The sequence below is a fragment of the Apteryx mantelli genome, chromosome 25 (genome assembly GCF_036417845.1).
Source record: "Apteryx mantelli isolate bAptMan1 chromosome 25, bAptMan1.hap1, whole genome shotgun sequence".
In the NCBI taxonomy this organism is placed as follows: Eukaryota; Metazoa; Chordata; class Aves; order Apterygiformes; family Apterygidae; genus Apteryx; species Apteryx mantelli.
Window position 1 is genome coordinate 8,467,770 of NC_090002.1, and position 16,795 is coordinate 8,484,564.

Sequence of the window (16,795 nt, forward strand, 5' to 3'; positions counted from 1 at the left end):
GATGAAAAAAGGAGAAATGAAACCTGACGAGCAGCTAAGGAAGAGGGGTTCATGGGAAAGACACCAGTGCCTGGGGGCAGGACCTGACGGGACAGGCTGGAGGAGGAGTAATCCCCAACCAAGCCTTTTCACCCCCAACTCAACCTCAAGTTGCAAGGAAGACACCTTATTTCTAATTTGGGTTTCTCTACCTTCATCTTCCAGCCCTGGGTCTTGTTACGGCTTTGCGTGGTAGATTAAAGAGCCCTCTAGTCTGGAGACATCCTGGGTCAATTCTCCCTTTCTGAAGTGTCTCCAGTGGTTATTTTGTGCCTCTGCCCTCGCTCTGCCCGTAACGGAGACGCAGGCTGGAGAGGTGACACCGCGCTGAGCAAGCCTCCGTCAGCTGGCAGCACTGCAGCACGGGGAAAGCGTGGGCAGGAGACGACCGTGGCTTTCCCTTGCGGAGGGGAAAGCGCGGTTCAACATCAGCTCCCGATCTCAAGCGTCAAGTACTTCTGGGGAGGGTTTGGAGGAAAGGGGCCCCCTAGACTGGCCCGCTTCCTCGTGCCCTCGCCCAAATCCCCGCGCCTGAGCCCTGACCTGGCCAAGCCCGGCAGTTCCGAGGTACCGGGCGACCTGGGAATATTTCCTGGTGCTTGAATCAAAACCGTCGAAGCGAGGACCCACCTGCCTCCGGAGCGACGCTGCCCTGGAACGGGCCAAGCAAACCCCGGGACCGCGTTCGACCCGTTGGCCAGCGCGAGCGGCTTCGCCGGACGGCAACGGGCAGTGCTTGGGGGGCGTCGGGGAGGAAGGCAGGCTTGTCCCCGAGACGGGGAGCAGCGGGGGGGTCCTTCCCTGAGCAAACAGCGCTGGAGGCTGCGAAGACGGATGCGCGGAGCGAAGACGCCTGGATCCCCCTTGGGTCCCCGCGAGGGCTTGCTTGGCTCGGCCGCTCGTGCCAGCTCCCCGGCCGGGGCTGAAACGCCTTCCCTGGACGTGGCCTCTGTGGGAGCGAAGCTCTCGGAGCAGACGGCCTGGGATCCCCCTGGAGCGGGGTGCCGGCGAGCTGTGGCCCGGGCTGCCTCCGAGCTGCTCCCGCTCCGCGGCCGTGGGGGCTCGGGCACGTGGCAAACCGGAGCCGGGCTGGGGCAGAGACGCCATTGCTGAAGTGTTTCGTCTAGCCCCGTGCCCGGGAAAAACTGGTCGGTGCTTTAACAATAAATAACAACAGCGATAAATAGCGTATGAGGTTCCTCCAGCGCTCCTTGCCGAGGCGCCGGGCGTCCGGGGGGGCCCGTTCCCGCGGCCGGAGCTGGCTGGGGGCTGCCGAAAGGGGCCGCGCACCCCGGGGGCGGCTCTGCCGGCCTCCGCCGCGTCCCCCCGCCTCGCCCCCGTTTCGAAGGCGAGGAGATGAACGGCCTCTGTTTCTTAGGTTTTAATCCCTGCTTTGCCGGGGCCGCGGCCACGCCAGCAACGCTCAGAGATGCTTTTTCTCCAGACCCACAAAACCGCAGCCTGCCGGGGGCTCGGTGCTTGCCTGGCTTGGGGCTGGCTGCATCTCTGCCGGGAGCGAGGACAAGATCTTTCCGCGCGTCGGAGGCGAAAGGCAGAGGAGAGCGTTGCCGCCCGGCCGGCCGGGACCGAGCCACGACCTCTCGGAGAGGGACGGCGTTAGACGATGGATGCGTTCGCGCTGGGGAAACGCCTCAGCACGTATTTCCCGTGGCTTCCAGCGCCGATTTAGCTGAACCGAAGGGCACGTATTTTGCGTGTAATTTCCCCCATCATAAAGAAGGCCAAGGAGAAAGGCTGTTTTAGGCCCTGAGTTTGCAAACATTTAACCCTGCGCACCTGAGCAGCTCCGCTGCCCGGGCTGGGGCTCCTCAGCCGGAAAGCCAGGGCGGCTTGTGGCCAATTCAGCGCCGTATTTAAGCACGCGCTTAACTTTCAGCATGTGCTTAAGGCCCCGCGAGATCCCACCGGGTCCCAAACACGTGCTGAAGGGTTTCGGCGGATGGCGACAGTGTCGAACAGGGGCTGGGGAGAGCTGTTCCCCTCTGGAATAGCCACGCGGCGAAGTGAGCCCTGGCGTCTGGGTTCCGGCATCCTTCACGTCGCCTCCGCTCAGGCAAAGAGCCCCAAAGCAGCCCGGCGCCCCGCTCCCGACTCACGGACCGGCGGCTCGCGCCTCTCCTGCCGCCCGCGTCACCTCTGCTGGACCCCGAAGGGCAAAGCCACGTGCACAAGGCGCACACGAGCCTGCCTGGAAGCAAAGGGCCACCAGGTCGCCCCTTCCTGACGGCTTCTCCCCCTCCCTCTCCCGTCACTTCTCCGTCACTGACCCCTCTGCTCATCTGCTCTCTCCCTTTCTCTCTTTTTCCAAGTGGTTACCAAAGCATCACCATTTAGTTCTTAAAAAGCAACCCAAAACCATGCAGGTTTTTCGAACAGCGTGACCCGGCTCCCCGAAGCCCCCATCCGCCGCTAACGAAGGCGCAACGGGGGGGGGGCCAGCGCTGCCCACTGCTACGGTTCACTTGCAATTTTAATTGCTTAGCAGAGAACGGGAAGCGAGGACGGCACAGGAGAAGAGCCGTCGCGCCCTGCACCCTCCCTTTCATCCGCCGAGCCGAGCGGCGTTGGGCGTCGGGCTGCGCACGGAGGGCGAAGTGCAGCGGCGGCGGCGGCGCGGGCGGCTTTGTTCTCGCAGCCCCTCGCGCACCAAAGCCCCCCCCTCGCCCCCCCCCGCCTCTGAAGCAAGGCTTTTCTACCATGGAGCCCTCCAGCTACAACACCAGCGTACAAAGGAGTTGTCTTCTTTTTTTCTTTTTTTTTTTTTACAAAAACAGAAAAGCAAGAATGTCCTCCCCCTCTTTTTCTCCCCTGTTTTCTCCCCTCTTTTCTTCCTTTTTTTTTTTGTTCTTTTTTGTAACATTATCCACAAAAAGTTTACAAAATAGCCTTGAAATTACACTTGTGGGATATGGGATCCAACTGACTCTTCCTGGCAGAAGTCAGCCGGCTCTACAGAGATGCCGCTAGCCAATTAAGAGATGTGTCGTCAGGATCATTTTTATTTCTTTTGCCCGAGTCGCCTCCTTCCCCTCCGCTTTCCTCTGGCCGATCGCGGGCGAGCAAACGACAGAGCGGCGGGAAGGGAGCTAGGGGTGGGTTTGGGGCTGATTATCTGTGATTGCTCAAAAAGGAAAAAAAGACCCAACTCCCCCCCCCCCAAACCCAGAACATGTATCCCAAAGGGAAAGGCCTTTTTCCTTTATTTCCAAAACAGGGACCGTCCAGCAAGGAGCTGACGCAGCTGGGGCGTCGTATCAGTGCCGTGGGGAAAGGGGTGATCTGCTGATCATCCGTATGGCTGTTCGACGGCTCAGGGCATCGCTCCCGGTGCCCCTCCTGGGCACGAGCGCCGCTGACACCGGCCCCGCCGGCACCTCTGAGCCGCGTGCAGGTCCGGACGCTGCCGGAGACCCGGGCAAGGGCAGGGCTATGAAGGGGTTCCGCAAGCCCCAAGCCGGCTCTGCTCTTCCCATCTGCCGTGCTGCTTTGATAGTCAAGTCCTTTTTTGTTTGCTTGAAATCCCTCCTTTTTTTTTTGTCCGTTTGTTTTGTTTTTGGTAAAAAAAGAGTTTTTCCCCCCCACCCCCACCCTGAACTGTCCCACGATTGGCCCTTCCAATGCGTCAGCACTCAAGAGTCCAGCGGGGTCGCTTGCACCTCCACGGTGAGGAGCTTCTCCCCGTGCTGCCCCCGACCCCAGTGCTGGATGAAGGGTGGGTAGATCACGCGCACCGAGGAAGCACCCGGGCTGCATGGCCTGCAGCGCGGGAGCAGATCCGTGGTGCTCCTGGGCTCTGCCCCAAAGGAGCCGAAGCCGTAGTGACCTACGAGGCTGGCGGAGAGCAGCAAAGTGCAGAGGACCAGCATTGTCAGGATGCTCTGCCTGCCCTCCAGGAACCTGTAGCGGTAGCTGGCCTCTTTAGTCCTGGCGTTCACGCAAGCCACCTTGGTCTGCAAGTCTACAAAGGCCACGTGGAGGCAGGCCCAGTACTCAGTGTCCTGGTGGAGCCGGGTGATGTTGTACATGTGGGTCCCTGTAGGGATCCGGGCCACATTGGTCATGTCCAAGTTGGAGCTAAGCAAGAAGCTGGACCAGGTGAGGTTAGAGGAGATGGTGTTGAGATGCGGCTTCCAGGCAACCAGGATGTGGTAGGTCTGAACCTCCATCACCACCAGCTCCAGGCTGTCCTCACTGAGCGGGAAGGAGCTATTGACCATCACACTGATGCTCTTGGTGTCTGCGCCAAGGAGGTTGTGAGCCACGCAGGTGTACAGCCCAGCCTCCTGAGCGGAGATCCTGTGAATCTCCAGCGTCCCTTCGGGATGCACTTTGTACCGCCCATCTTCCACATAGGGGATCAGCTTAACACCTGAAGGGGTGACCCAGTAGATCTCCGGTTCCGGCTCCGCCAGAGCTCGGCAGTGCAAGGAGATATTCTCACCGTCTGCAACCTCAAGATGGGAGGGGAAGCTCTTGGCAGAGATGAGAGGCAGGCACCGGTCCGTCATCTCCCGGAAGGGGACATCTCGGATATGCCTCCTCTTTAGGTCTGGGGGCTCAGCGCACAGGGTAGACTGGGGTTCAATGAAGCGGATGTGGTTCTCAGTGCTGTTGACCCAGCGGATGATGCAGTCACAGCGGATGGGGTTGCTGTGGATGCTGATCTCCTGCAGGTTCGGCAGGGACTCGACCGTCTGCTTATGCAAGGCACTTAAGGCGTTGTTGTTGAGCATGAGGGTTTCCATTTGAGGAAGGTGGTGGAATGCGCTGGGGTGGATAAAGGACAGCTTGGGGTTGTTGGTCATGTCCAGTTTGGTCAGCTCAGGGAGGTTGATCAAGGCAAATTTGTCTATGGAAACCAACTCCTCCATGTTGTTAAGCCCCAGCTCTTTGAGGTGTAGCATGTTCATGAAGTCACTTTGCTTAACCCTCTGCAATGGGTTTTTATTCAAATCTAGAAACTTGAGGCCAGGAACTTGCTGCAACGCCCGCTTGGGGACATTCACAAGCTTGTTGTCATAGAAAGAAAGGCTCTCCAGGCTCTGCAGGCCTTCTAGCGCATAGTCCGAGATCTCCCTCAGGTTCATTCCAGCCAAGACCAAGCTCCGCAAGTTTGACAGGGGTCTGAAATTCATATCCAAGATAGCATCCACCTTGTTGCCTCCAATCATGAGGATCTCAAGGTTGGGGAGCATCTGGAACCAGCGGCTGTCAACCGTTCTCAGCAGATTGGAGTTGAGGTGGAGCCGGAGCAGGCTGCCAAGGCCGGAGAAGGCCCGGGGAGAGATCCTGCATAGCTGATTGTGGTTCAGATACAGCTCCTGGAGGTTGCCCAGGCCGGGAAAACTGTTGTCAGGCAGCTCGGCCAGCTGGTTCTCCTCCAGGTGCAGGCTGAGCAGCTGGGGCATGTTCTTCAGGCCAAAGTCCCAGACGTCAGAAAAACTGTTCTGCGACAGGTCCAGCTCTGACAGGTTTTTGAGATAGTCCAGCTCGCTCTGCTCAAGCCTGGCAATGTTGTTGCTTTGCAAGAGCAGGGTCTGCGTCCCCTCCGGCAAGTTTTCAGGCACCGCGGAGATGAACAAGTCATTGCAGTCCACCGTGGCAGCCTCCCGGTACACAGAGCGGGGAGTGTACCACGGCCTGATCTGGCAGACGCACTGCAGCGGGCATTTGACCTTCCAGGGCACAGTGGGGATGGCGGTGGCAGCTACCACACAGAGGAGAAGCAAGCTGATTTGGAAGCGTCTCATTTTCAACCGGAAAGACTGGCTTCCCTCCAGGCAGGAAACGTTCATGGGGCACATCGAGAACAGGGCACTGAGTGGCAGCAGGGTGGAAATGACGTCCACAGGAAAAGATCTCCCAGGCAAACCCTGTGCACCATGCAGTCCCTGCTCCCAGCAGTGCTATGGCCCCCGCTGACAGCTGCCCTGCCTGGCCCTCCCTGCTGAAGGAGTCATAATATGCCAGACAGAGGCTTGTTGCTCCTTTAATCAGAACTTCTCCTTTTTTTCCTCCCCAAATGATTCATTTTTGCACTTTGCTGCATTTTTCAGGTTGCTCTTCAAGGTCATTCCTGAAAGAGGCCAGACAACAAGCTGTGTTAGAGGAGACCTCGTGCACGTGGCAAACAAGCATGTTGGAGAGAATAAATGAGCACAGGGAGGGCTGCTGAGGCAATCAGAGCCCCGCACACGGGAGCTCCAGCGCCCTGCCTGGCCCTGTGGCAGACTCTAATGTGTCCATTTAATGTTTTATACTCATAGCATTAAATGTTCCCTCCCAGCCCAAGAGTTTTTTGGGTGTTATCCCAACCCTTGCTCCCTATAGCCATTGAGTGAGACAAGGAAGAAATGCCCCTGCAGGCAGACCACCTCCAAGATGCCTCTTGCAGGATTTTGGCACAGCTTTTTTGGCCACAGTGCTGGCCATGGCTCTGGTCCAACCGTGGAGCCGGAGGGCCTATTTGCTATTATTTGCTCCCCCATAGAGCGTGGGGCCAGGAGAGCTGGGGCAGCTCTGACAGCCCACCAGGGAGAGCAGGCTGCTCTGCAGAGAGCCACTAGCAGCTCCAGGGCCCTTGGGCCAGCCTCGCTCAACAGCTTGTCCCTGCTCTGCTGCGTCCTGTGCCAGGTGAGGAAGGGCCATGCTCCAGCACGGCTCCCCCAGGCTCTCAGAACTCATGAAGTTCAAGAAAAGAAAGTGCAGAGTCCTGCTCCATGGGGCTCCATGCACCGGGACAGGCTGGGAGCTGACTTGCTGGAGAGCAGCTCTGCAGAGAAAGACCTGGGGGTCCGCATGGGCAAGTTGACCATGAGCCACCCATGTGCCCAAGAAGGCCAATGGTATCCTGGGTTGCATTGCCAGTAGGTCCAGGGAGGTGATCCTTCCCCTCCAGCCAGCCCTGGTGAGGCCACACCTGGAGTGCCATGTCCAGGTTATACTGGCTTATACTGGCTCCCCAGTATAAGAGAGACCCAGAGCTACTGGAACAAGTCCAGCGAAGGGCTACCAGAATGATTAAGGTACTGGAGCATCTCTCATGCGAGGAAAGGCTGAGAGAGCTGGGACTGTGTAGCCTGGAGTAAAGAAGACAGAGGGATCTTATCAACGTGTATAAACACACAACCAACTGCTCTGCGACTGCGCTGCAACACAGGGATCACGAGCACAGGGACAGTGGGCTAAGAGCTACCATGCCAGCCAGACCCCAGCCCCTTGCTGGCAGGCAGGAGGGAGAACAGATAGCCCCTGGCATGAGCTTTTTTTCCCCAGGATCTGCATTTACTGCCCCTGCATTTGTAACAGCTTCCCAAGCTTCATGCAGCTCCACACTGGAGCAGATGCAGCCCAGCCCACACGCTCCTCCCCTGCACACGAGCACCTCACGGGGTTAGTAAATCCAGGTGAAGGTTTTACAGTCTTCAGTTCCCGTTTGCTTTAGACAGGGAATAGATTATCTGCAGCCCCACACAGATCAATCTCATCCTTTTTAGCGTGAGCACTAGTCAAGCAGTAACAGAAACTAAAGCTCGTTTTCCTTTGAATTTGCCCCTTGCAATCAGCCAGGCTAGCTGTACTTTTCCTCTCTCTCCAAACACAGATTCCCATTTTCTGATAAGGCTTCTGATTATTGCAGCCACCACCAGGTTTTTCCTGTGCTAAGGGCTACTATGATCACAGCCGCTATCAGAAGGATCTGAAAACCCCCATACACCTGCCCCCGAGCAAACTTAGACCTCAAGGTTTAAAATAGCAGACACTGAGGAAGCAGGTGGCCCAGAAAGCTGATGGCAAACAGAAAAACAAGCTTTTAAGAAAAAAGCAGAAGGGTGCACACAGAGCCCCCAGCACAGCAGGGCTGCAGCACCCAGAGCAGCACAAGGACTCGGTAAAGCTGAAACGTCTCCAGACCTCACAAATCAGAGACTGGTCTGTGATTCCTCCCCTCTGCCTTCCTCTTTAGCTTCTCCATTAGGTTAAATTCGCTAACTCTAGAGGATGAGCTTTCCCACAGTCAGCCCTGGCTACCTGCTGCCCCCCTGTCCCACCCAAAGCAGCGCAGGGAGCCCAGCTGGTCTGCAGCGAGCACTCACAGCTAGGCTCCTTGAGCACAGAAAATCTCATCCTGCCAAGCTTCTCCCACAGCCCAGGTCCCCCTGGCCCCTGCCTTCTTTGAGGATCTCTAAGCAGCTCTCATCTCAGCAAAGCAGCAGCAGGAGGAGAGAGACAGAAGATGGAGAGAAACCCTCCAGAGAGCAGCCTCACAGACCTCTGCCCCCACATCCCTGCAAGGCAAAGCCAGGCAGCCTTAGCCCTGCAGCTGCTTTTAAAGCTAAGGGCAAGCAACTGCCTGGGAGCAATAAACCTTAATTGGGCTCATCAGTGGCTCCTGGGTGAAGGCAGAAATCCCAATTAACCCTCTCTCTGCTGGGTGCAGGCTTGGCTTGGTCCCTTGCTGGAGAAGATGGGTTTGAGGTTGGTCGCTGCTGCTTTCCCAGGCGCACAGAGCCACAGCGGGAGCGCGAGAGCCCCGGGCTCGGGCTGGGCAGCAGCCACGGCGAGGGAGCAGAGCCACGCTGTCCCTCCACGTCCCTCTGGTCAGAGGATGCTGGAGCCAACCTCCAAGCTGCCTTTGATTTTTGATTTGCTACAGCTCTTCTGACCTGTGCTGATACAACTCGAACTCAGCCCCAAAGCTTTCCTCCACCTTAAAAGACTCTCCCGCAGCAGGAAAAACATCACAAAGCAGCCGGAGTGGGAAAAGAAAGTTTGTCTACAAGCTGCTGTATTTTATCACTCCCCTGTTCTCCCCATAAAGGCTTCCAACCAAAGTTTATTCAGCATTGACGCATCCAGGCCTTGCACCAGAATTGATCCTGCACACTTCCTCTCTTGCCTGCTACGAGGGCATTGGTCTTTAAACCGTCTCCCGGAGAAACAGCATTAAAGAAGAGGAAGGCTATATTGATTTCTGCATCCTTCTGATGGACCCTCATCTTTCTTTTTAAGTGCACAGGCATTTCTGTGCCTATAAATCTCTCTGGCCATTAAAATATTACAGAATCTTCTCTCCTTAAAAAAATAATATGGAGGAATATTTTTTCATTTCCTTAAGGCTGTGAAAAAGGGCCCAGAAAAAGTACCTTGGCTCTAACTCCATTTTTATAGGAAAGACTCACTAGCTCTGCTTTCTGGTGATATCTTTATAGGCTTCATGTTCAGCACGGGGTTTTATCACTTTTGCCCAGTGTGGGACCGGGTTGCAGAACTGATGGCCGCAGAGAGTCTTGCATGCAAGATTATGCTGTAACAAGCCAGGTGTTTGTACAAGTAATAGGACTGGTGCTTATAGAAAAATGTAATTTTTTGGAAACCCTGGGTGCTAAACTTCATGCTTCACGGTTTCAAACGAGCAGACTGAACGGGGGGGTTCTGCCGACTCCGTCTGCAAACGCAGCCCGCGGCGGCAGGCTACCGAGTGCCCAAAACTCATCAGCAAAGCACCGGGGAAGGGAGCGGGGAGCTCGCGCTGTCCCACTCTCGCTGCGCTCAGCAGGGCAGCGCAGACAGGGCAAGAAGCTGTCGGAGAGGAGGAAACCGCCGCGAAGAGGAAGGAGAGGGACGGAGGGAGCGAGCACCCCGCGCCGGCACCGCACGCGCCGGCACGCCTGCCGAGAAACGCTCCTCGGCGGCCTCCCGCGGGGCTGCTCCCCGCGGAGTATTTTATCCAACCTCTGTCCACCTGCTGGGGGGTTTCGCGTGCACGCGGGATCCTCTCGGGTGGGTGCATGCAGGGGGGCGGGCGCCGCGCACCCGGGCCCCGCATCTGCCTTAGGGGCCCTGCTCCCCGCGACGGCAGCGACACCCCGGGGACCCGCACGGCAAATTCCCGCAGCTCGACCAAAACGCGCGGAGAGAAAGGGGCGGGCGAGGGCAGGGAGCTTGCTGGTCGTCTTTCATCTGTCGCACAAGCGACGGTGAAGTCTGCCTCATTATTTCTTAATTAGGAAGCCTGTAGGTAGCATGCAAACTCATTTAGGCTTTTATTGCATTGCACCAAAGAGGGGCTGCGGAGGCGGGAGCGCCTCCGACCCAGGAGCGCCAGCCGCCAGGGCAGGCGTCCGCGTGCCTTCCCGCCCGGGAAGCAGCCCCGCGTCCCCAACCCCCCCCGGCCCCCCACCCGCCCCGTCCGACCGAGGTGCCGCGGCGGCAGCAAAGGAATGGATGTGCCCGGCAAGGCACGAGCCGAGCCGTGACTCCGAGCGGAGCCGGGGCACAGCGCGGCGCTGCAAAGCGCAGGGAACCGGGACTGGAGGCTGACAAACAGAGAGATCAGGCTGGGGAAGCGGCGGAGGTTATAAGGCTAAGCGGTCTCTCCCAAGGAGCCCGGATTTCATCTCCTCTCCGAGACAGACAGATTTACCGGCGGTGGGAAGACGTTGCCCAGGATAACTGGAGACTTTCCGCCAAGCCAGCTGCGGCGCTGGGGGCGAGCGAAGGGGCGGCAGCAAGAAGAGGAGGGGAGGCTGCGGGCTGCCGGCGGGTTTCCCACGGCAGAGGTCAGGAGTGTGGTGTCGGCGCCTCCTGCTATTCCAGGCTCTTCCTTGGCGTGGGCTTCCGCATGGCGGGAGCCACAGCAGGGAGCTGGGCCACGTTTCTGCCCAGAGTTTGTTTTTCCTGAGAAATGCAGAGCCGGGGCAATGGGAAGGTTTGTTGCGGTGCTCTGGGACAAGAAGGGAAGCAACCTAGTTTCTTCCTTATTTTTCCCCCTGTTGAAGCTGCATTTGCTTGCACGGCTCCCGCCGGGCGCTGCGGGACCGAGCCGGCTCCCCGCGCCGCCCTGGGATGCCGCTTGCCTCTGCCCAGGTTGGGCATGCACCCTCGGGCATGCTTCCCTGCTGCAAGCTGTGATTGCAAAGAAGCTGGAGCTCCCTTACGCCTTCGGTCAGGACTAAACCAGAGGTGGTTGGGGCAATAACCCCGCAGGCTGGCTCCAAAGGCCTCTGCCGGGAAGAGGGAGAAAGGCATTAGCTGGGTGGCCAGCTGAAAAGAAAAAGGGCAAGAAGCACCCCTGCTAATCCTGCTCTCCCTCCTGCCTCTTGCAGCTTTATACCTCCCATCAGCCACGTAATTAAATGCACCACACGGCCAGTTTTAGTGCTCCATTTGCCAAAAAAATACGCGAATGCACTTCCTTGACCTTGAGCGCTCCGGGGCCGAGCCGGCGGGACCGTGCGGTGTTAACGGCGCTGGCAGACCCTGAGGAAGCCGGTTCCCCAGGAGGGATTCCCGGGGGCCAACGGCTCTTGTTCCTCCCATGCCGCCAGCAGGGCTCAGCCTGCTCAGACCTGGGAAGCGAGAGATCAGCAGTGCCTGCTCCAGGCTTGCGAGCTTCCGCCAGGAGCTGCATCCGCCAGGAGCTGCCTCCGCCGGGAGCTAGCGCACAGCACCCAGCGGCTGCAGCAGTTTCGGGATTCGGGGTCCGAGCTGGCTGCCGAGACACCTGCTGATTTACTGTTTGCTTTGCGGCAGCACTTTGATCAGACTCAGTGCTAGGAGATGCAGGGATGCGGGAAAAGCCCCCGGACAGCAGGCTGCTCCCTCTCCACCTCCAGGAAAGAGAGGATGCCCGTCCGGCTCCAAGAGGTTCGTGCAGTCAGTGAAATCGCCGTCTTGCCTCCGCTTCCCCCTGTGCAGACGAAGAGCCGGATCCTCCCGGCGACCCTCCGGTTTGTGCCTGGCACCAGCGGCAGGCGCAAAATGGGAGGTGCATTTATTTGCACCCGAAACGGTGCCGTCCAGGCACCTGCGTCGCGGCAAAGGCTGCGAGCGAGGGCTGGGCCACGGCCAGAAGGGACCGGGTAAACCTGGCCTCGGACCTTCCCGGCCTGAGTTTGACCTAACCTGGGGTTTTTCCAGGGCTTGAGGAATCGTGCCCGTCTCCATCCATCCCCATCAGGCACAGGGGAAGGCAGCCAAGAAACGATGATGGAGGGGATGAGGAAGCGATAAGGAGGCAGACTACGAGATAAAGAAAGCAGGGAAGGACCAGAGATGAAGAGAAGGAGTAAAAAAGGAGCAAAGAGGCGAACGGAGAAGCAGTACAAGAGGCTGAGCGAGCCGGAGGGAGCAGGAGGGAAAGGGAGCCGCGGAGCAGGGGCAGAGGGGCCGAGCGCAGCTACCCGAGAGCAGGCAGAAGCCTGGGGGGGGAAAAAAAAAAGAGAGAGAGAGAAAAGCACTGAGAATGAGAATTGATGAGGCACAGAGAAGGGAAGAGTCTTTTCATCAGCAAGTTTGCTGGATGAAGCCGGGAGATAAATCACCAAGTGGAAGGAGCCTTGGTCTCAGTGCTTGCACCGGCTGCCTCTCTCCCTCTGTCATCTGTCTAATAGCCCGGCAGCGGGAGATAAATGGCTGCAGCTGAGTCCCAGGCTCGCCCCTTCCCTTCCCTTCCCTTCCCTTCCCTTCCCTTCCCTTCCCTTCCCTTCCCTTCCCTTCCCTCACTGCAGCGAGACGGGCCGGTGGCTTTCCCGCGGCGCGGCTGGGCAGCACCTTTTGCAGAGGCGCTGCCGGCGCAGGCATCCGCCCGTTATCCCGCTTCAACCCGCCGGCTCGGCCGGGCCCCCTCGCCGGCTGCCGCGGCCCCGGGGAGATGCCTCCCCCCCCCCGAGGGCTGCAGGCTCCTGCCAAGCCCCCGCCTTGCCCGGGTGACAGCTCTAAGCAACGAGCGCGCGCAGCGGCCTGTGTCGGGGACGTCTCTCCCGACGCCTCGCGGTCCTTCCTAGACGCGTCCCTGCTGTCGCTAAGCCTTCGCCCGCCTTCGGCAGCCCCGGCAGCTCCCGGCAAAGCCCCAGGAGAAGCGGCAGCCAGATGCTGGGGGAGCATCGCCCCCCCCCCCACGCCGGCTGCACCTATAGGCACGGCCATATAGCATCCATAGACCAAGGGGCTGACTGATGTCACGCTTTACCCCGATCTCAGGCCGAGCCATCGGATTTTCCTGCCCGTTTCCCCCTGCTCGTAGCTCGCCTTGCCGTGGACGTCCCGGCGCGGCCGCCAAGCCTCGGCGGCGCGGCGCACGCGGGTCCCTCCCTAGCGCTGGGGTCACTTCTCCCTGTTTAAACCTTCGCGTAAACGCTTCCGCAGCATTGATTAGCAATGAAACCAGCAGGAATTAAATAGGAGTCTGCATCAATTACTTGCAAACCCTTTGAAATAAGGTGCTCTGCCATTCTCTGAAACGCCCCTACATCATTTCTTTATCTTGCAGGGGATGCTGCACCGAATTCTGCAGGGCTTTTCCCGACCAGCCGGATCGGCTGCGGCGCTTCCAGGCGGGGGGCTGGCAGCCGCAGTGAAGCCCGGTGCCCCCGGGCCGATTGCCCGCCGCCCTCGGCCACCGGCAGCCGGTGGCTCCGCAGGACAGCGCGGTGCTGGCCGGAGCCGGCCCTGCGCAGGCGGAACGGGCTGCGCAACGGACACGCTGGGGCCATCCTGAACGGAGATCGAAAAGCGTGGTCACGGTACGGTAAACACATCCCGAGGGATCGTTAAACTGCATGTGTTCCGGATCGGCCGCTTACAGAGCTGGGCTACTAATGGTATCTACTAGATAGCTAATCTTGAATAAATGTTTTTAATGATCTCCTGCTTAACATACAATAACCGACTTATTAAATCTCAATTAAGCCGTGGAGGTCAAGTCGTTCTCTGGGCTTATGGTGGCAGGGGTGATGTGGAGACATAACTCCTTGGGCACCAAGAAAAACAAATACATCCTTCAAACATCATATATGCTACCGAAAGGGTTTTTCCAGCGTACGGACTACCTGGAGCGGCTGATTGCTCGCGGGATGGAGGGATGAAGGGTCCCAGCACCGAGCCAGCCCGGGGCGGGCGCCGGGCGCTGCACTGCACCGCTGAGCTGGCTGCATGCGATAACCTGCCCCGGGCCGCGGCCGGACGCCTCGGAGGAGGGGACGCCGCAGGTCGCCTGCGTCCTAAGCTTTAATTCACTCCCATTGCTAACGGAAGACGTCCCTTCCCAGTGCAAATACATTTCCAGGTTCAACCCTGGATTTGAGGGTCAGGATTCAGTTCCCAGCTCAGCCCCACACTGCAACCGTGGCAAACAGTTCGGGCTTGCTGTTCCAAGGTGCTTACAAACCTGGCGTGCAAGGCGACGGCAACAGCGAGCGCCTGATCCCCTTGCAAACCAAATACATCCTCTCCCTCCCTCCTGTCAAACCCGGGATGTTTCGGCACTGCCGCCGCGAAGCTCGCGGCTCCGAGCAAGCGGCTCGGAGGCCCTCGGGTGGGAAAGCAGCTGCTCCGTTCAAAGCGAAGATGATCCTGCCACAAATCTTGGCAGGGAGTTTGCAGCCCTGGTGAAAATAAATAATAATAAATAATATATATATATAAAAAAAACCCCGAAACCGAGAAAAGCGAGCCCGCGCTGAGTCTCCCCTGTAGCGTGGCAACGGCTCCCCTGCACCGCGCGAGCCTCCCTAATCTGTATGCCTTGTCACAGCCCCGCGCCAGGCGCTGGGTTAGTGCCATGGCAACGCGCTGCTCTTTAAACACAGGAGTTTGTGCTGTGATCGCAAACAGCATTAGGCAATTTAATTAAGCAGCTGGCAAAGGAAAAACTTTGTCTGTTTGAGGCTTTTTTTTTTATTATTATTATTATTAAATTCCAGCGTATTATGCAGCGCTGCGCCTCTGCTGTCTGCTTCGAGGGGTGGTAGGATGCTCCCGCCCCATCCTCTCCCCGGTTTTAAACCCAAACAAACAAAACCAGGGAGCACGGCAAGGCGGCACGGAGGCGAGGAAAGAAAAATCCCCGGCACGGGCCGGTGCGAGCCCCCCTGCCGCAACGCCGGGTCGTTGCCCACCGACGGCATCTCTGCCGCACGGGGACCGGACCCGGCTAAGGCGGCGCCAGGAGGATGTGAAAGCGCCGGATGGGGCTGGCCGGGCTCCGAGCCGGCGTTCGCACCTGGATGGCACCACGTTTGCCTTGAAAACCCCTATTTTGCTGACATTTCTGGTTGTTTTTTCCCCCGGTTGAGCCCCGCATCTCGTGCAGCGAGACACCGGGCTGCGGGAGGAACCGAGCCCCCCGCGTGCGGCACGGCCCACGTCCGCACCTGCGATCGGATCCCTTCCTCGGGACCGCCGCGCTTGCCGCCACGCTTCGAGAAGTATTTCCCCTCGCCCGCTGGAGGCCTGGCGCCCCGATTCCCTGCGCCGCGGCATCACCGTACCGTAAGGAAGAGTGAATAATCCTTCCCACGCCATTCATAATTTTACAAGCAACTATCTCCTTCCCGCCCCAACATCTCTCCTACAGCCTGAAGAGTCCTAGTCCGTCCTGCTTCTCCTACGGGGGCCTCGCTGCTCCCCTGCCCGGACCCCTTCCTGCCCTCCCAAGGGAGGCTGCGGGCGCTGCTCCATCCGCCGGCGCATCCGTGGCTTTGGTCTGCTGCTTTATTCGTTTCCCAATGACCCCCCACGCGCCGTTTGCCCTTTCCGACTGTTGCTGCGCTGCCGCTGCTTGCAGCGAGCTCTCTCCAGCGTCTTCCTTCCTGAGTGGCAACAGCTAATTTAGAGCCCTTCACGGTGCAAAAGCCGTCGCCGGGCCTCTCACAGCCTAGCGCGTGGTTTCAAATGGCATCCGGCTCCTTGATCGCCCAGAGGCTTTCGCAGACGCTGTCTGCGATTGGCAAAGCTCGGAGTCGCGGGCGCGCAGAGCCGTGGTTTCGGTGCTCCTGGGGAGCTGCGCGGAGCTGCGTTCCCAAATCCTCAGCGCCCAGGGCAGCGGCCAGGATGCGAGCCAGGCTTCCTGGCTGCCGCGTCCTGAGCTCGTCAAAAAGCCTCTGCCTTCCTCTCCGCCGGGCTCAGTTCCCATCCTTCCAGCTCCGAAGCGACCCCTGCGGAGTGGGTCCCTCTGACCCGCAGCCGGCACTCGTTATGATAATGCTGGCAGTGAAACCAAAGACGGATTTGGCAGCCGGCCGCTTGCGCGGGTGGCGGATCAAACTCCCCGCACATCTGTCGGCAGTGCCGATCCTTCCCGCTCCTGGAAATGCGGCTGGGTTTCCGAGCGGGGTGCGGGGAGGTGCAAGCCTGCCTGCCCCGCACACCAGTGGGGGGAAGGCGAGCGGAACGGAGGAGCCTCTGCCAGGCTGCACCCGGTGCCTGCATCACCCCTGCCGAAGGGGACAGGGACGTATCCTGCTGAGCCGCGTACGGGCCTCTGGGGTCCCCGGGGAGCTTGTTTCGGTGCATTGCTCCCCCTTCGGCTGGGCAGCTCACACAGGGCTGCAAACGGGGTGCACACCCCGACCAGCAACGCACACCCTGACCGGCAATGCACACCCCGACCGGCAATGCACACCCTGACCGGCAATGCACACCCCGACCAGCAACGCACACCCTGACCGGCAATGCACACCCCAGCCAGCAACGCACACCCTGACCAGCAATGCACACCCCAGCCAGCAACGCACACCCTGACCAGCAATGCACACCCCAACCGGCAATGCACACCCTGACCGGCAATGCACACCCCGACCAGCAATGCACACCCCGACCAGCAACGTGCACCCCGACCGGCAATGCACACCCTGATCAGCAATGCACACCCCGACCAGCAACATGCACCCTGACCGGCAATGCACACCCCGATCAGCAACGCGCAGGTCCCTCTCCGCCCGGTGCACGGCAG

General features: G+C 59.2%; 1 protein-coding gene across 1 annotated transcript in view; it reads right to left on the reverse strand.

The window, feature by feature from the left end:
- Window positions 1-2,807: 2,807 nt before the first annotated feature.
- LRRN2 (leucine rich repeat neuronal 2) overlaps window positions 2,808-16,795 on the reverse strand; it is a 32,487-nt gene continuing 18,499 nt past the window's right edge. The window contains exon 2 of the mRNA XM_067310817.1: window positions 2,808-6,136. Coding sequence (XP_067166918.1) covers window positions 3,690-5,864 — 2,175 coding nt within the window. The 5' untranslated portion in view covers window positions 5,865-6,136 and the 3' untranslated portion in view covers window positions 2,808-3,689. The remainder of the gene's footprint in view (window positions 6,137-16,795) is intronic.